The 19,989-nt window shown below is 38.5% G+C and overlaps 1 protein-coding gene and 1 long non-coding RNA gene across 3 annotated transcripts; one reads left to right on the top strand and one right to left on the bottom strand.

Moving 5' to 3' along the window:
- The first annotated feature begins 1,539 nt into the window (after positions 1–1,539).
- LOC309707239 (gamma-glutamyl hydrolase) lies at positions 1,540–14,578 on the top strand. 2 transcript variants are annotated; one of them, XM_082534439.1, is made up of 10 exons: positions 1,540–1,717; positions 1,854–2,003; positions 3,222–3,336; positions 7,271–7,321; positions 8,204–8,288; positions 8,452–8,590; positions 8,758–8,864; positions 10,318–10,408; positions 10,892–11,029; positions 12,978–14,578. In XM_082534439.1, the coding sequence occupies exons 2-10, from the start codon at positions 1,889–1,891 to the stop codon at positions 13,097–13,099; spliced, it is 963 nt and encodes a 320-aa protein (XP_082390565.1). In that variant the 5' UTR covers positions 1,540–1,717; positions 1,854–1,888; the 3' UTR covers positions 13,100–14,578. The 2 variants fall into 2 exon arrangements, with proteins under 2 accessions (XP_082390565.1, XP_082390564.1); XM_082534438.1 differs by having other exon boundaries at positions 1,544–1,717; positions 1,819–2,003.
- Positions 14,579–18,702: 4,124 nt separating this feature from the next.
- LOC309707246 lies at positions 18,703–19,668 on the bottom strand. The gene is made up of 2 exons (XR_014276966.1): positions 19,598–19,668; positions 18,703–19,061 (listed from the first exon to the last, which is right to left on the bottom strand). It is a non-coding gene; the product is annotated as an uncharacterized lncRNA (long non-coding RNA).
- Between the last annotated feature and the right edge of the window lie 321 nt (positions 19,669–19,989).

The following is a 19,989-nucleotide window of genomic DNA, read 5'->3' as shown; positions in this document are numbered from 1 at the left end:
TTGACGCTTGGTTAGGGCTGCCATTTGGAGGTTTTTTTTTTCATTTTCATTTTTCCTTTTCCTTCTGCTAGACTTTGAGGTTGATCTTAACATGAACAACATCATGCCTGACCTCCTCTAGTTGGCCTCTTTCCAAGAAATACAACTAATCTCTGAGGCCATCTCCCCTCAGAGATTATGAAAAAACTGTTTCTCACGTGGGTTTCTGAGGTAGTAATCTCATTGCTCAGGTCTACAGGGCGGTCAGTCGTAACGTCTGTAGTGAACACTGAACTCAGTTGAATATAACATTTTTGAAGAGACTCATCATCCTTTTTTTTTTTTTGCATGGAGTCAATTGGAGCCCTCCACTTCAACCATATGAGGGACAGCTGAAGGGTCTCCACATCGCTGTTGGGTGTGCTGGGCTATGGTACAAAAGGCGAAGGAAGGTCAGGGAGGTTTCTGATAAATCAGCTTGTTGATGTAAAACTCCCTGTGGTCAATTATCAGTCAGTAGAAGGATCTACCGGTGTGGCTCCGTGCCATCTCTGTTGGTAGTGGTGGAAGTCAAGCAGGTGTAGCCACTGGAAGGGCTTTGACACACTGAGGCTCTAAGGATAAAAACAAGAATTGTTGTGAGTGGATTTATCTGTTTTATCATTTTCCTTTTATAATTATTATTATTTATTATTATTTAATTATTATTATTTTTTCACCTCGTCAGGCCAGGACTCCACAGTATATTTAAACCTACAGGCCAGTGGACACTCTTTCAAGGATGAGGATGTACACATTCTGGACAGGGAGGAACGCTAGTTTGAGCGAGGAGTAGAGGAGGCCATTTAAGTCAAAAGGGAAAGACCATCTTTGAATCGAGGAGGGGGCCTAAGGGTACATCTTTCGCCATCTTACAATGCTGTGATTGCAGCCATTCCCCAACTCTCTGTGAATAGTACTCATGGCCATTGATCAGTGGGCTTTGATCAATGAACTTTGATCAGTGGTTGTTAATCAATGGTCATGCGAATTTGCATATTAATGATCAAGGAACTGATCTCCCAGGCCATTGTTCCTTCAGTGGGCTGGTTTCAGTTATTATGCAAATGTACTGTTTATAAGATTGGGGAAACCTACAGTCAGCTGAGACTGAAGAAGTCGCTTGGATGAGTGACGAAACGTTTCTCCCACTGAAAACGCTGCATCCAGATGAACAGAATCAAACTTTGGGGATATTATTATTATTATCATTCTTATCATTATTATTATTATTATTATAACTCTTATTATTTCTCCCAAACGTTTTCCTCTGCCTTTTTTCTGGAATTGCATTGTGGGTCACACTTCCACATGCTTTCGGGCGACTTTGCATTTAATTATAATCATCTCTGTTATTCTGCAATCTATTTTGTCTTAGCTGACTCATACATGCTCAGTGTTTCTCTTTGTTAAAACCCAAACGCCCAGTATTTAGCTGTACCTGTGTAGAGGAGGAGTCTGACGATGCCGTCTGATCGCGCTATCTCTGTCTTTTTAATGGGGACGCACCAGAAAGGAGGAGGCTACTCAGGATGACGTTGCTTTTTGCAGGCGAGTGCCACACGTGACTGACTTGATAGTCGGAACACCTCAGAATACAGACCGAGGAAAGTAGGAGGACTGCGAGAGAAGCCGGACGACCTCCTGGAGCACAGCATCAGCACCCGGAGGACGGCATCATTTCTGGGATTGCTTCATTGTAATTTTGCTCATTTTAATGAACGCTTTAACCTTTTTGTCAGCTGTTTGTTATTTTAACAGGCAAAACAGCAACAAACTTTTGTAATCTTTCATTTCCAGCCTGCAATCCAGCTGACATTGATTGCCCCCTCCAGCGGTTTTGTTTTAGGAATTGTGCGCGGTGTTTTGAATGCCTCGAACAGCTGCAGCAATCTTCGCGGTGCTGACCGCCTGCCTCTGGTTCTCACCCGCTCTGTGTGCTGTAGGAAGAACCCGCCAGCAGCTCAATTACCGACCAATTATCGGTAAGATTTGGTCACATGAACGGTTGTATTTAGTAAGTACTGGTCCCCGTAGAAGTCGTTTATACACGTGGATAGTTGAAGGGTCTTATGTAATTCTCGTCTGGAACGTTCGAGAAAAGGTGTGTTACACGGATTGGGGGGTGAGTGAGGAAGGGGATGTCTTCCCTGTGGATTGGTTTACGCGCTGTTATATTGAGATATTATGTTTTTGATCATAGACTTTTGGTTGTCTTCTCAAGATGTCTGCTTTGTGTTTATTGCCATGGTCCAATATTTGGGGGAAAAATCAGTGCAAGTCACATTTTCATTATATGTTGTTCATTCTTAAGTTTAATGGTGTTAATGCTATCAATAACGATAAGAAAATAGATTATATTTAACCTATTGCTTTTAACCCCACTTGGGACGTATTTTTGACCTGTCCTTTAATTGAGGCTATGCTATGTATTGGATCAACAAGTTTTAATGTTGCACTTTGCCGGAGAACCTAATTTTGCTGTAATGCACCCAACCTGTTTCATTGCTAAATCCAATTCAACTGAGATTTCAATTAGAGGAAGTAGCTGGATAGACACAAGATTTTAAGTCTAACAATAACTTCAGCTTTGGCTACATTTGAAAGAATAAAATCATATCACGATTCACAGATAAATTTGAGCGATGTTCAGATAAAGAAGATAACCAACAGCTGGCGTTCACAGGGGCATTTGAATATCTGTGCCCAAAAAGAAATGAATTTGAGGTCTCAACGAACTGTTGACTGCTGCTCCCACTGCTTTCACTTCCACCCCTTAGCTTCTCTCTTTTCTTCTTTTAATTTATAGTTTAATAGTATTGTTCTGCTTACTCATTAGATTATCTCACTTCATTAGTAACTGAATTGGTTGTTTTTGATAAAGGCCATATTAATCTAATTTTACAATACTCAAAGTGTGTTCTTTTAAAAAGGATAGCCCAGAATGAAAAATCATACTATGCAAAATTTGTTACTTTGTTCACTTTCAACTATGTACACAGAAAAGAATTTAGGAAAAGTGACTCCTTGGTGGGTTGTTTTATTTTAATTTTTTAGGCATTTTTAGTATGACAGTCCTGTCTAAATCTGTCCTTTTCAGTGAACTTTTTAACTTTAACCATGGTTAAACAACATTTTCACTTTAACTGTTTGAGTTCTTTCTCGTAATATCTGCTATATCATGTGTCTTATGTTCTTGCTAGGTGTGTTGGCACAGGAAAACCTTCCATGGGACCAGTTTGCTCGTGGGTCTTCTTACATAGCTGCCTCCTATGTCAAATACCTAGAGGCTGCTGGGGCCAGGGTTGTACCTATTCGGTAAGAAAGTTAGATGAGTTTAAGGAAATTATCCTTAATAATACTTGTGTGCACCAAGACCAACCTGTGGTCATCAGGTCCCTTCATGACCTCTATGTGTTTGCTGTGTATTTCTTATATGCATTTACTCTGTCTCTTTCAGCACCCCTTGAAGCACTCATACAATTCACATATGATTTGCATACAAAACGAAAATTCATTACTCGACCAGACAACTTATTGTTTTACACAGTAGTCATTTAATTGTATATGTTTTTTAATAAGTGTTTTTTTTCTGACTAATTGTCTGTACAAAACAAATGTTTCGGGTGATTAAGAAATTGGCTCTGACTCAATTCATTGCAATAATCTCAGTACTGTTTGAGCCACATGCCACTTAGTGCACATCATATGTTTAGTACCTCATCATACTTTTCTTTTTACTGATAACGATATTCCACCTTGTTTGGATTATAACACATCATGAATGTTCATGATTTAGCTGTTAATCAAAATTGAAATGGTGGTACCTTTGGAATGCGAACGACATTATGCCAAAAGACAAGATTCCTTTAAATGGGGTGGTAGAAGTAATTCAAAATATTAATTATTGTGTCTATGGTATTAGTGGCACGCGTGCTAGCAGGCTATATATATATGTGTGTGTGTATGTATGTATGTGTATGTATATATATATATATATATATATATATATATGTATATATGTATATATATATATATATATATATGTATATATATGTATGTATGTATGTATGTATATATATATATATGTATATATATATATATATATATATATATATGTATATGTGTATATATATATATATATATATATATATATATGTATATATATGTATGTATGTATGTATGTATATATATATATATGTATATATATATATATATATATATATGTATATGTGTATATATATATATATATATAATTTTTTTTTTTTTTTTTTTTTTTTTTTAGGGGTGCAACGATACACGAAATTCACGGTTCGGTTCGATACTTTGGTGTCACGGTTCGATATTTGTCATTTATTAAAATTATAAATATATATTTTAACTCAAAAGTACAGTTTTTAAATTTAACCCTAACCCTTGTGCGTGTTTTTTATTTTGACAGCGAATGCGCACCTGCGGACCACTTATGTGCAGCCCTGGTTATTTAGCTCGTCATATCGCAGCCACAGAAATTCTTTTGTCCATGAAACCATAAAGCTGCACTTTCTTTTTGCCTTATAGTCTGATTTGTCATAACTTCTCCGTTTTGTGTTAAGCTTTTCTTTGGCTGTCACTTCTTCACCCTGACCTGTCTTATTTGGCTCTTGGTCTTATATATAAAATATATATCTGTCTGTGAAGGTTCTCAGTCATCCAGGTCATCGTAGTCAAATATATATCCTGCTGCTTTTACACACGCACTCACATAAGCTCAGCGATTCTCTGCGATCAACCTCTCACACGTTTAAGCTTGCTGCGGGAGATTTCACTTGTCATGTTTGCATAGTAAGCTAACGATTAATAAGACGATGTCAGAGGAATTGGTGGCTCTCTCTGCCTTGAGTTTGTCTGCAGTAACTTAAAGGTATGCTCTGTTGGGCTGACAGGTGACTGACCAGGTCATTGAAGAGTATCCCAGTTTTTTTGCCTCATGATACATCTGGGTTGCTTTTGCAATATTTTGCAAAGAGAGAGAATATCTGTTTAAAGAATTGTAGTGCAGAACATGGCCAAACTTTTTTTTTTTTTTTTTTTTTTTTTTAATGTTTTCTCACCTGGCCTTTTCGTTCTTCGGTGTAACCAGTGGTTTGCACCATGTTTTAAACACTCTGTACTTACTTTTATGAAAGCATCTCTTGGTTGTAGACTACATACCAATCAGACATAATATTATGACCACTAACATAAGTAAATAAGATTGATTATCTCTTCATTATGGCACCTGCTAGGGCAGTGATTCCCGAAGTGGGGGGCATGGTATGGATAAAAAAAAATGAAAAAAGAATGCTTGGACACTGCTAGTGTAATGCACAGGTTTTTGACAGGGTTCCCACACAAACACAAAGCAGAAGATGAAGCACCGCCAAATATGCTTCCAAACCAACTTCCTTTCAAGCCAAAGACTAGAAAATATGATGAAGCATATCTTGCCTTTGGCTTCAGCTGCACAACGGTGGTGCCAAGGTAGGTATCCGTGTTTCACGGACAAACAGTATCCCACATTCATGATTCTTAGTTCACAAACACTTGTTGTAATGATTAACTACTCCTGAAATATTGGAGATGTTAGCTCTTTATACAGTAAAGTTACAGTGGGATACAAATAATGTCAGGCTGATCCTGCCACAAATTGTTCCCCGTGTATAAATCACGGACAAACAGTATCCCACAGTTGTTTGTTTTTAAACTCATTTTGCACAGACAGGCACGTTGAATATTCTTACACAGTTAAAAAAAGAAAAATAACTACATGTAAAATAATTACACCATAAAGATGGTTTTGTTTTCTGTTATTTAAGGCTGCGTCCACCCGTACATGGGTATTTTTGAAAAAGAGAGATTTTCCATTTTCGTTAAAAAAATTAAATAAAAACCCGTCCACACGTGCAGTTTCAAAAAATTGCGTGTGTATATGTAAGCCTGTAAAAACTACAGATAGTAACAGCAACAGTATTTTTGTCTTTATCTGCCATTGTAGAAATGCATCTCACATAAATAATAATGTGGCGCACAGCATGTCGTCAAAAAAGGCGCACACATTTGACGTTGCGTGACTAAGTCTCCGTTTTCCTCGTCCACAGATAAATGCAAAAAGTGACTTTTTGAAAACTCCACCCTGGCAGGAGTTTTTAAGAATCTCAGTTTTCAGTGATCCAAAATACCGCTTACGTGTCAACGAAAGGCCCAAAAGCATATTAAACAAGCTGGCCGAGGCAGTGTGATGCTTTGGGTGATATTCTGCTGGGAAATCTTGGGTCCATGTGGATGCTACTTGGGAACATACCAACTACCTAAGCATTGTTAACATTGCATTGTTTAAGTTATTTACTGTACAGCCCTTTGGTCCTGTGCTAAGTATTTTAAAGTGCTTTATAAATAAATTTGGATTGTTACAGACCATGTAGACCCTTTGATGGAAACTGTATTCCCTGATAGCTATTAACTTTTTCACCAAGATAATGCGCACTGTCACGAAACAAAAATGGTTCAGGAATGGTTTGAGGAGCACAACAATGACTTTGAGATACTGACCGGGTCTTCAAATTCCCCACATCTAAATTCAATAAAGCAGCTGTGGGACAAACTAGACAAACAAATCCAATCCAGGGAGCCCCAGCCTCCAACTTACAGGACTTAACAGGACTTGTTACTAACATCTTGGTGCCAGATATAGCACACCTTCAGGAGTTGAGTCCATGCTTCGTTGAGTCTAGGCTCTTTTGACAGCAAAAGGGGGGGGCAACACAATTACACAGTTGGTCTTAATGTTATGCCTGATCAGGATATATAAATATAGCTATAATTCCTAGGCATTTAAGCCAAAAAGTCTGTGTTGTGTTTTTATCTTGAGTATTTAATTTAAAATCTATCATCATGGTATGTACAGGCAAAATTCTAGAAAACAAAATGTGTAATTCTTCAAATGTTTATGGAGTGAATTGGGATTGGAGATTCTTCTCTAACGTTTCTTTATTTTTCAGGTTTGCTTTTTATGTGTGTGTGTGTGTGTGTGTGTGGGTTTTTTTTTTTTTTTTTTTTTTTTTTTTTTTTAAATCTATAATTTTAAACCTGACAAAATGACTTGTCTCATAAGAGTAGTGTTCCTCAAATGTGATTAATAACTAATTTGATTTTCCTTCATAGGCAAGGATTTTACTTCTTACATTTGCTTGTTTTCTTTTTTTTTCTTTTTTCTTTTTTCTTTTTTTAACAGAATCAATCGCACAGAAGAAGAGTACGCCAAGATATTTAACTCAATAAACGGGTAAGTTGACCGTTGTCTTTCATATTGAACGCATTTTGTTGTAGTTCGAATAAGGTGTAATCATAGGTCTTAAACAGATATTGTCTTTATTTACACTTAATTTGTACTGCAAGCTTTCTTTATGTTATATTGCAGCAACATAGGTTATTGGATTGGCTCATAAGCTTCAGAGGGTGGTCAAGGCTTAGGTTGTAGATTGGTTGATTACCTTGTAACCAAGGTTCTCTGAGTGGAGAGAATATCTTTCTGACTCCAGGCCGCTTAGAAAGATATTACACTCAAGGTTAACCAAAGACGCTACAGGCACATAGTGCTTTAATCGCTACAATGTCAATTCATGTTATTAGACCACCACATGTGCTGTGCCTTAACAAGTACACACACATCAGCTGCGCTGTGGGGATCTTTCCCTTGTTACACACATCATATGTAGGTTAGAGAGTCTAAGCATGATAGAGAACAGGTTGTTGGCAAACCTGACAGTCACTGAACCTCAAGTTAGTTTTCATGATAATGACTCGTTTTCTATTGGCATGTGATTTGGTGAATGAAAAGTATATTCTAATGAAATAGACAGAAATATGAAGCTTAGCTGTATGTTCAAAAGGCATGATTTAACTGCACACCATACATTTTTTCTCACTGCTGCACATCAGTTGCATCCATCCAGTTTCGTTAGAAGTTATTCAGACCTTTGTTCTAGTATCTATAATGTCTGGCTTTAACATTTCTATATGCTTACTGGTTGTAATTTTAACACATGAGATATTAAGAGTTACACTTGAAGGCATTGTACTTATTGCTTTTACACAAATTTGAAAAGGTAGACACAATTCCATTGAAGCACCTCCTAGCTTATTTGTCTAAATTGTGGCTCCTCAGGTTGTTGTTGCCAGGTGGAGATGTAGATCTTCAGACGTCACAGTTCAGTCGAGCTGCCAAGATCTTTTACAACTTGGCTCTGAAGGTATGGGTTTTGATTTGTTTAACTGTCTATCAGGACTGACGACCCTGAGATTTTTTTTTATATATCTAAATCTTTAGAGCTATCTAAAGATTTAGGCTTAAAAATAATGGCCATTGCCTTCATGTATTGGTACCTTGTCTTTATTCACTCCTTGGTCCTGCAGGGCAATGATGCTGGAGACTACTTCCCTATTTGGGGAACCTGCCAGGGCTTCCAGCAGCTCACTGTCCTGACTGCCAACAAAAACCTCCTCACGCTTACTGATACTAAGGCTGTGGCTCTACCTCTGACACTCACATCAGGTTTTTCTGTTACTTTCTGTTATTCCATTTGGTTATTTTGTCAGGTTAGATACAAGTTGGCTTACATTCTTTCAGAGTCATTCAAATTAGCATATTTTTATATATTTATTCCATGAAAATATACTCCTTGTCATTCTCTGTGACACAAATCTGTATCCATCCGCTAGTGGCCCCATCTAGCCGATTATTCCGGAATTTTCCCAAAGATTTGCTGCGGTCTTTGGCTAGTGAAAACATCACTGCAAACTTCCACAGTTGGAGTCTGTCCATGCAGGTAATTTCTGCTTCTTCTTTTTTTTCTTTTCTTCCTGTCATAGGTGAAGTTTTTGTTTTATTTATTTTTTCTGAAACTTTTAAAATGTTTATTATATACCAATCTGTTAATGGAAGTAGAACAGGTTGCAAGGGATCTGTTTTTTTTCCTTGTTTTTTTTTTGTTTTTGTTTTTTTGTTTTTTTTGGGGGGGTTTTCTTTTAAAATACAGTCTCATAAGTACCATCGTACTTAAACCAAGAAACACCTGAAACACCTTTGAAAACTGTCCTGAAAACTGTCCAAAATTACCCAGGGAAATTGGATATTACTACAAATTTCTGGTGAAGTACTTATGGGTGGAAAGTAAACATAAGCATAAACTATGTTTAGTTTTCTACTTTAGCATACTAACATGACAGTGCACCTCAGCAACAAAGGAGCTGAAATGTAAGCTTTTCTTCCATGAATGTGTGCCGTTAAGAAAATTATCATCTTCCACATTGTACATATAATTTATATAAATGGAGATTGAACATGTGCTCTAATTGCGCTTCTTTTGACCAAATAAATTATTGGCTTGTATCTCAAATTTTGGTGTTGTTAGAAATAAATTGCAAACACGCACATGAAAGGTCTGCAGAAGGTCCAGAATGAGGCTCCACATTTGTCTTTCAACAAGTCTAAAAGTGGACAGATATTGTTGCTCCTGTCAGCCACCACACGGACAAGTTCTTGTTTACAGATGATTTATTCAGCGTTCAGTGACAGGATCACTCAGCGTCGTCATCATCGTGAGAACTAACCAAACAAAAGCAATTCAGCAACATCACCGTTTCTTAAACATAAAAGATAATACTAAGATTTTAACACACATTAAGTGAAATTAAATAACTTAACTGTATTATTGTAAACATGTTGCATGATGGTTATCACAGTAAACCCAAACAAAATAAAGGTGTAGAAACAAATGCCTGTATATGGCAGTTTCATTGAAACTCAAATTAACAAAGTCACCCTAAACACACCTCATTGCCTGCTGTAGCCAAACGGGAGAAAGTAAATGGTTACTGTATACAGTAAAATATTCAAACAGTAGATTGTGAATGATAAAATATTAAAAAAAACATTATTTTATTATGAAATGCATCTATTAATATATAATTGGTGTTTTTGAACCACTTAGGGTGGCTGTACCTCAGGTGGTAGAGCAGGTCACCTACTAACCTCCACGTCTGCTCCAGTTTGCGTGCCACATATCCTTGGGCAAGATACTAACTCCAAGTTGCTCTCTGATGCATTCACTTAAGTATGAATGCATGTGAATGTTAGATGGAAAGCACTTGCGTAGAAAGGATATTTAAAAAAAAATGGTTGTGTGAATGAGGCAAGTTGTATACAGCGCTTTGAGTGCTCAGAGTAGAAAAGCACTATATAAGAACCAATCCATTTATCATTTACCATTCCATTTACAGAATTACAGTCGAAATGCCAAACTCAGGAGGTTTTACAAGATCCTGTCCACTAACAGTGATGGAAAGAAAGAATTCATCTCTACTATGGAAGGTAACATGTATTAACTACCCTGTAGTTTCCATGCCATTCATTACATAATGGATTCTATTCTGCTGTCTTAAACACACAAAAAAAATTATCTGAATTTGAGGTCAGCATGAAATTTGGCATAACTATCCACCAGATGGCAGCACCACTGTACAACTCGAAACCTTGGATCAGTCCAACAGGAAAACTCTCTGATGACAGTCACTCATATTTTTCTTGTTTTAAATATAATTGATCACTCCATGATTCAGTGGTTTCCAAAGTGGGGGGGCGCAGAGCTGTGGGGTGGGCAGATATTCTTGTAAAACAGGGGGGCCTAGCTAGCAAAAAAAGCTGGGGAACCACTGCCGTAACTTGTTTTTAGGGAAACAACATTGGAATTAAATTTGCTGTGACATATTTTGTGTTGATGAACCTATTTTTTAAAAGTTTGTGCTGATGACAATGATTTGAAATAACAATATTAATAATGTCTCTTGTTTTCAGCCAACCATTACCCATTTTATGCTGTGCAATGGCATCCAGAGAAAAGTCCTTTTGAGTGGGTAGATAAGCCAGGAATGATTCATTCTGTTTCCGCTGTAAGGGCCAGCTTCTACACTGCCAGCTTCTTTGTTTCTGAAGGTAACACAAAGTCTGTCCAATCCAAGTCCAGCCTGTAGATATTAGGACAATCACGTATTTTGTTTTTAATAATTTGGCCTCTACACATCACTATAGTAGACTTGAAAATGAAATAATCAGGATTTGATTCAATTCAATTTTATTTAAAGTATACAGCACAAAATCACAACTAGAGTTTCCCCAAGGAACTTGCTGTAATATTGTAAGGTAAAGACAATAATGGAGAGAAACCTAACAATCAGACAACCCCCCCCTATGAGCAAGCACTTTGGCAACAGCGGGAAGGAAAAACTCCCCTTTTAACAGGAAGAAACCACTGGCAGAACTAGGCTCAGTCATCTGCCACACCGTTGGGGGTGAGTGGAGGGAGACAAGACAAAAAAACATGCTTTGGAAGAAAGCCAGAGAATAATAATAATAACTAATAATTAAATGCAGAGTGGTGTATAAACACATGGTGAATGAAAAAGGGGTGAGAGAAGGAGAAATGCTCTGTGCATCAAGCCTAGGTCTTATTGCAGCACAACTAAGGGTAGCTTCAGGGTCACCTCATCCAGCGCTAACTATAAGCGTTGTCAAAAAAGAAAGTTTTAACCCTAATCTTAAAAGTAGAGAGGGTGTCTATCTCCCAAATTCAAGCTGGGAGCTGGTTGAGACAGAAGAGGGGCCTGAAAGCTGAAGGCTGTACCTCCCATTCTGCTTTTAAATATCCTAGGAACCATAAGTAAGCCTGCAGACTGAGAGGGAAGTGCTTTACTGGGGGGATATTGTACTATAAGGTCTTTAAGATAAGATGGGGCATGATTATACAAGACCTTGTATGTGAGAAGAAGGATTTTAACAGGGAGCCAGTGAAGAGAAGCCAATCTAAGAGAAATATGTTCTCTTGCCAATCCCTGTCAGTACTCTCGCTGCAGTATTTTGATTAACTGAAGGCTTTTCAGGGAGTTTTCATGACATCCTGATAATAAAGAATTACAGTAGTCGAGCTTGAAAGTAGCAAATGCATGAACAAGTTTTTCTCTGCGATAGGATGTTTCTAATTTTAGAGATATTGCGCAAATGGAAGAAAGCAGTCCCACATATTTCTTAATGTTTGCATTGAAGGATGTATCCTGTTTAAAAATGACTCCAAAATTCCTCACAGTGTTACTGGAGGCCAAGGTAATCCCATGATAACACTGAAGCACAGACATTTGGCTTTAATTTGAGAGGATCCCCAAACATGTTTACGATTTACAGCCACTTTTATGCACTGCTGCAAAAATTAAAGAAACTTTGAAAACATGTCAGATCTCAATAGGGGAAAAATGTTTAATAGCTATACTGATATGGCGTGTGTTAGGAATTAAAGGATGTTACATTGTTTGATGGAAATTAAAATTATCAACTTATAAACGGGTGAATTCTCACACAGAAAAAAGTGAAAAATGATGTGGCATGCTAGTCCGAAATTTCATTGCAGCAAATCAAAAATGGTAGTCGGTAGTTTGATGCAATACTGATTTTAAAAAGTGTCCTTTGTTTTGTTTTTTTGAGCAGTATATTTTGTTTTATACCTCTCAAAATTAAAACTTTAATCATTTGATTTTCTAGATCCCATCACTGAAATTGCATTTGATCATATTGTGTGTTTAAAAATATATTTTTTTAATATAAAAAAAAAAAAGTACATTCAACAAACACTGTTATTGCCTAGAAACAGTAGTTCTGATGCAGAGCAAAACACTGACATTTTTAACTTGGTGATTAAATTTGAGATGTTTGTTGTGGTAAGACATTTTGGAATTTGTGAATTAATGCAGCAAATGGTTCATTTATGTTTAAGTCATTGCTGATGCATAACAGTCATTCAGCACTTTTTATAAAGAGAGTAGCCTTTTTGCTGTATTATTAAACTACTCCACTACTTTGTGTTGTCTTTTCTTTCCTCCTTTTTCTCCTCCAGCCATGAAAAACCACCATCATTACCCCAGTCCTGATGAGGAGGACAAAGCTCTCATTTACAACTTTCCTCCTGTTTACAGAGGCTTTGATGCTGTTTTTGTGCAGAATTATTACTTTGATTGATGATCAGTGCTGAAGATGAACCATACCTGGTCACAGCCTAGTCCAAGTTAGTCAAATCTTGGTTAATTTTCTGCTTTAAACTTGATAGAGTTTCAACATACAGTGGCCTAAGAAATCAAGTCACAGATAAAATGCAGAAATGAAACTGTGATTGAAATGTAGTGATAGATGATAGCTGAAAATATGTCAGAATGCAAATAAAGTCCCAAGTAATTAATTTGGGAGAAAAAATAAAAAGGAAATGCTCAACAAGTGTATTTTTTTTTTCTCCTGCAGTATTTTCAAGACATGTTTTTAGCACTGGTTTTAATCCAAATAAACCTTGCAATTTTGGGGGGGAGGGGTGAGTTACTAGTCTGATCATTTTTATTCCAGAATGTGTTTAAGCCACCTGCAGGATCCTTAACGTATGCTGCTAACTTTTTTTTGGTTTGATTTTAATTTATTTATTACTTTCACTTTAATTTTTGACAGCATTGCTTTGGGGTTAGGATCTATTAAGACACCATTTTTGGTATATGGGTAATTGTCTTATCTGATTCGTTTGCATAAACCAAGCCTGGGACCAGTAAATTCCTAACTTCCAATGTATTTTTCTTTCTTCCCAATGTATTTATTTGAGCTTACAGCACTTAAAAATGAGTAGATACCTTAACAGAGCAAGAATATATTATTTAAGTATATATTTTATAACCAAAGACTAAAAAGATGAAATGGGCATGATCAATAAACACTGACTCACCAATTTTTCACGTTGATGTTTATTATTAGCACAGTATTATTGACAGTTATGAACAAACTGTTGTTACAATAATACAATAATTTACAGCAACCCATCCTCTAACATCAGTGTGTAGTTCATATTTTTATTCATGTCATCCAGCATATGTCATCAAAATTATATTTTAACTACCATCTCATTTTGAAGTACAGTGGTCCCTCGTTTATCGCGGGAGATATGTTCTAAAAATAACCTGTGATAGGTGAAATCCGTGAAGTAGCCAACTTTATTTTTTACAATTATTATAGATGTTTTAAGTCTGTAAAACCCCTCACAGCACACTTCATACACTTTTCTCAGACAGGCATGAACATTTATACACTTTTCTCTCGTTTAAACTCTCTCAAAATTCAAACCTTCGTAGAAAAATGAGTCCAGTATTATATAATGAAACCTAAGGCACCCGTGATTGACTTTGACGGTACCAAACGTTTGGTCAGCATTGTTGTGTTTGTTGGGGAGAAAACTTACAAACATACTGTACAGCACTTCAGAGTCACACTCTAAGCGATCGACAATTTGTGTAAATTTGACAAGCTGAACGCATTCTGTACAGGCATAGTGCATATAATTTATATAACACGGCACAAGATTGATTGTGTTCTGCGTCCTGGCTGTAGACCATTGTCAATGTGCTGTTAAAAAAATAAAATAAAATAAATCAGCAAACCACGTTATAGCGAGGGACCACTGTATTCAGTTTTTTTTAAGAGCGTCTTTATTCTTAAAAAGAAGTATCAGTATCTGTTGTAAGTTCATCTCACCTTGATTGTATTGTTTTGGACATAGGTGTGCATCCAAGTGTTTTATTTTTTTACTAAGAAATGGTATATTTTGTAAAACATTGACTGAGAATGATGCTTCTCTGATGATTTGCAGGTTGTTTTTGTCAGGTTTAATATTTCTATTGACATTAACTGGGGTTAAATTATGCTAGTAGGACTATACAATCAAAGTATAATCAAACAGATGGTACATGAATTTTGGATTTTAAAATTGCTGAACTCTTAAAAGTTATAGTATGATTTCATAACTTTCCCATCAGCAAATTTCCTAAAACTAGTACATGAAATTAAAAAGGCTCATTCTTGTCCAAATTTTGTTTACTATTTAGCTAGTCATCTTAATTTTTTTTGATACATGTATTGAATGTACGATTGGTGGAGGTTGCTGTCTTGTTTGTATGTTGTACCATGTGTCAGATGATTAGACAATAAAGGGAGTTAAATAAACTTCAGTCTATCCAAGAGTCATTGTTTTGTCATGAAATAAAGGGGTGAGAAACAATGTTTAAAACCAGTACTGTAAAGTGATTTTTTTCCCAGTGTTAAAAAGAAATGACTGAAAGATTAATTGGCTCTGTTTTGAGTTTTGTTAAAAAAAGAATGACTTCATATAGGGCAGGGCTGCCCAATCCCAGTCCTCAAGAGCTACTATCCTGCAGCTTTTAGATGCATCCCTACTCCAACACAGCTGAATCAAATGGTTTGATTACCTCTTCAGCATGCCATCGTGTTTGGCAAAGGCCTGATAACAAGCCATTCATTTGATTCGGGTGTGTGGGAACAAGGATGCATCTAAAAGCTGCAGGACGGTAGCTCTCGAGGACCGGGATTGGGCACCCCTGATATAGGGAAAATATATATATATCACATATGCAGGACACCTTAAACTAGTTTTTTAATTAAGCAGCAAGGCAGAACAAAGTCGGGGCTGCATCAAGACACGAGGACTAAACCCCAATTCAACCAGACCCAGAACTGATCCGGAATTAAAACAGGACTACAACAGTTCAAAATCAGGACTACTGAGGACTTAACCAAGACAGAACCAGAATCAGAACTAGATGATAGTAGCACTAAAAATCATCATAGACCTGCACTACACTTGTTTTTTAATTCTGTCAAAGTACAATATTTAGATTGAGAAAAGTTTATATAATTATTTAGCCTTGTTGTGCAAACAAGCCTGCATAACTTAATAAATGTAGAATTTGAAAAATAGCAAACCTAAAAAGAAACACTAGGTATGAGATACATGAGGACCTATGATACGGTGATACTTTTGGCAAACGACCATTTGACTAACATGTGTGTCTCACCTGCTCTTGTTCCATCTCTGTTCTTTCCTCATTCTGCATCTCCCTCTCTGCTCCTCTCTCTCCCTCTTTGTGCTGACAATCATCAAATATACAGTTGAAACCAGATATTTACAAACTCTTCAGATAAAAACACTTTTTTAATTGTAACATCAAATCAGACTAAATGTTTATTTTTTTTAGATTGATAAATATAAAAAACATATTTGTTAACTTTAAGAGTAAAGAGAGAAACTATCTGTATTTCTTAATTGCAAATGGCACCAAATTGTATTCAAAATTGAGCCACACTTATGGAGCTCCACAGTTCTTTTTCTGGTGTTTTGGTTGACATCTCTTGATTTTCCCATTTCAAAGAAACAGGCTCTGTGTTTTGCCTTATATGCATCCACAGGTGTGCCACCAATTTACTCACATGGACTCTACTAACCTATCAGAAGCTTTTTCAGCTCAGAATGGAATCGTCTGGAGTTTTCTTATTAATTAACAATAAACTTAGTGTATATGTACTCCTAAATTTGATCAAAGTGATAAAAAATAGACAGCTCTGTCTCTCTTTATTCTGACATTTAACTAATTCAAAAGATATTTCAATATTTATCTAAAACAAAAGTTTACTCTAAATTGATGTTGTACAGTAAAAATATTTTATGTTTTCTCCCTAAAGTGTATGTAAATATCTGGTCACAAATGTAAATATCCTGCTGTGTACTGAAATCCCTCTTGTTTTGCATAGAAATATACTGAACAACATACAAAGCATAATATATAAAATAACATTTACCTGAGTTTTTTCTTTGAAAGAAGCCTCTAATGTCCATTCTTATATTTCAGTACATAACTGAAACCGATTTAGTCGGGGAGGGTAAGAACTGAAGGGGGGGCCCCGGTCTGATGGGCCTGGGCCCCCCTTCCCTGGCGGGTCGCGAAGGGTGGGAGTGCCTACTGGGGTCAGCGGGGGAGCTGGCCCCAGGGAGGGGTTACCTGCCCATCCCTTCCTTCCCTCCCCATCTCCAGCTGCCTCCCTCTTCCCGCTCCTCCACAACCACCCACACATGCAGGACCTTGGAGTAGGGGTATGTCACCAGGGTGCAGAGGAGGCTACCCCCCCCCCCCCCCCCCCGTCCCCTTCTGGCTGCCTCTGCCTCAATTTTATCCCACAACTTAGACATTCACATTATTCACACTCTCATTACACATACATATAGGATCTTGGGGGTGGGCACAATCACGGAGTCCAAATTACCATCAGGGTGTACACCTCACCCCTGACGTCGTTGCCCACCTCTCAATTTTAAATACACTTAGTCATTGAGGGCTAGCAGGAGGGACTATGCGCTTACCTGCTGCTCCTTGGCAGGTAGCTCCATGCCCTCCTGGGTTTTAATTGCACCTTAGAACACATATGCATCAACACTACAATGAGCGGGTGGAGGGAGGTTTGGAGTCTTCTCCCACCCCCATTCTCTGCGGCCTGCTGGAGCGGGAGGGCTAGTAGGAGGAGTTGGCCGTCCGACTGCGGTCTGGGGTGTGGGGCCTCCCTGCTGCTGCGGAGTCGGGGTGGTCTGCCTCTCCCCACCGCAGGGAAAAGGGTAACACCACCTGGGTCTGGGTGCAATTCCCCCCTCCAGGGGCAAGGGTACCTAGACCCGGTTTGTAGAGTACGCTTGGGGAGTGTGATTGTGTGTACAGCGTCTCTTTATGTCTGTCTCCACGTTGGTTGAGTGTGGAGTGAGTGCATATGAGAGCATGAGGGTGGGAATGGATGTTTTTGTCTGTGTGTGCCTGTATGTCTGTGTCTATATGTCAGGTTGGGTATCAGACGCCACCTCTCTGGGGACACCTCAGGCCCTCCAAGGTTTGGAGGCCTATCTCCACCCACCACCACTTCCCCTGCCGGTGGCGGACTCCCTCAGGTGTCGGTGTGTTGGTGGTTCTTTGTGTCTGGGGGTGGGCGTCCGGGTACACACCGGCTCACTCCTTGGCGGCCGCTTGTCGGGGCCTGGGGCCTGGGGCTCGCTCGGGCCCCTTTGGAGGTGGGGTGCCCCCGGCCTCTCGGCCTGGGGCTCGGTCACTCAGGCACAGCTGGGGGCCGGCGGAGCTCACGGGCGCGTCACTGCAACTCCCCCTGACTTCTGCTCCGCGGCTGCTGGGCGAGCCCTCATCTGGGACTCTCCTCAGCTCTTACTGGAACAGTGGCGCGGCTGCCCCTCTGTTGGTCTTCCATGGTCTCTTGTGTTCTGGGGGCCTCTGGATGTCTGGAGTTTTGATCTCCTCCATACCCGCTTCACACCCTGGAGGACGGGGCTGTGGCCCCCCCACACTCCCTAGCAGATCATTACATGGAGAAACCTTTGGAATGCAAGCATGCTGATCCACACAGGTATGCACACATGGGTATTCACAGACGCGGACTAAAGCTTTCTTGGCTGCTGCCTCAAAGCACACTGTGCGCTGTCTATCTTGCGTGCTGCACAATATTGTTTATTATTTAGTAAATATTGATATCTATGACTAGCTAGTTTATTGTGATGGTGCTTTGTTTTCGCTATTATTATGTTGCTCTTTGTTGTTTGCTGTCTCCTCTGTTTGTTTTTTTTTGTTTGTTTTTTTTTTTCTCCATACAGGTGACCCAGGAGTTCTTTTTTTTTTCTCTCTCTTCCCCCCCCTTCTCACCGTCTCTTCTCCCCTTTGGTTTTCTTTCTTTCTCTCCCCCTCTTTCTCTCATTCATTCCCCCTGTCCTATTTATTTAAAAAAAAAAAAAAAAAAAAAAAATGACAAAGGATGAACTGAAGCTCTGCCATCACGTAATGTCGCATACTGCTGTTTCTGATGTCATTTAGAAAAAAAAAAAAAAAAAAAAAAAAAAAGAACTGAAAATATGAAATAAACACACGTAAGCTAAGACTCTCTAAAAAAATAGCATTTGTTCGGCTTTTCATTTCGCCATTTGTTGATTCACTTGAAGAGCAAGTAACGTAATATTGGTCAAGTGATCAGTTTGATATCAATCTTTCGTGATACACCGTCATATTTACATTATTTGTACGGTACGAATGATTTGCTTTGGTACCTGGTCAAACTTAAGCTCTCCTTAGTATGGCTAGCTCAGTGTTGCCAACTCCTCAGTAAGGAAAATCGCTATTGGTTGTCCTAAAAGTCGCTAGAAGTCGCTAAATGACATCATCGCCTAATTTGCATAATTGGTCATGCTAATCTAATTGTAACCTATGTTGTTGGAGAGAGAAATAACATCGTGGAAGAGACATAAAGTGAGTAAAAAACGTCCTAAATGCATTTAGAGTTTATTTAGAACTACAAATTAAATTTCTTTTAGCAATTATTGTTTTTTTAATGTCACAATTCCAACCCTGCTCCTTTACCCGGGATTGGACCGGCAAAAGTGACCCAAAATAGGCACTCTGGTGGAGTTACTTTGTGTGCGTGTGTTTATAAGTAGTTTTAAACCTTGTGATCCACAAAACAGCATAAGAGTAAAAGAAGAACTGACTGCGTTACAGCACCCGCTGCTTGTTGAGAGTAAAAGCCATACGCTCTTTCACGTCTTTTTTTCTGAAAACTCGCTAAATATAGCGACAAAGTCGCTAAGTTGGCAACACTGGGCTGGCTCCGTTTCTCCAACAGCGCACTCACAGGCAGCAGCTGCCCCGCCCTCTCGCTCAGTCGCTTAGTGCCTGAGCTCGGATCATACCAATATCAGGGGGGATTCACGCACAGTCGTAAATTCCGACAGTGTACACTATGTGCTTCGAATATGTGTGTACTTTGTGTTTTAAACAGTTGTCAGCCAGACATCTAACTATGAAAAAATTACACTCCAAAAGACCCCGGGCTTCTGACAAAACAACCCGGGCTTAAGCCCAGTAAGCCACCCCCACGCTCTGCCCCTGGTTGTGCGCACACCAAAATTGGACCTTATGTTTCAAATTTCACAGTTCAAACCCAGACTTATTAGACCAGGTAATGATTTCTAATCTTACTCCAGTTTT

Source organism: Aulonocara stuartgranti, assembly GCF_965226115.1.
Source record: "Aulonocara stuartgranti genome assembly, chromosome: 5".
Classification (NCBI taxonomy): domain Eukaryota; kingdom Metazoa; phylum Chordata; class Actinopteri; order Cichliformes; family Cichlidae; genus Aulonocara; species Aulonocara stuartgranti.
Note: the sequence above shows the minus strand (reverse complement) of the source record. Positions and strands in the feature narration are given on the sequence as shown.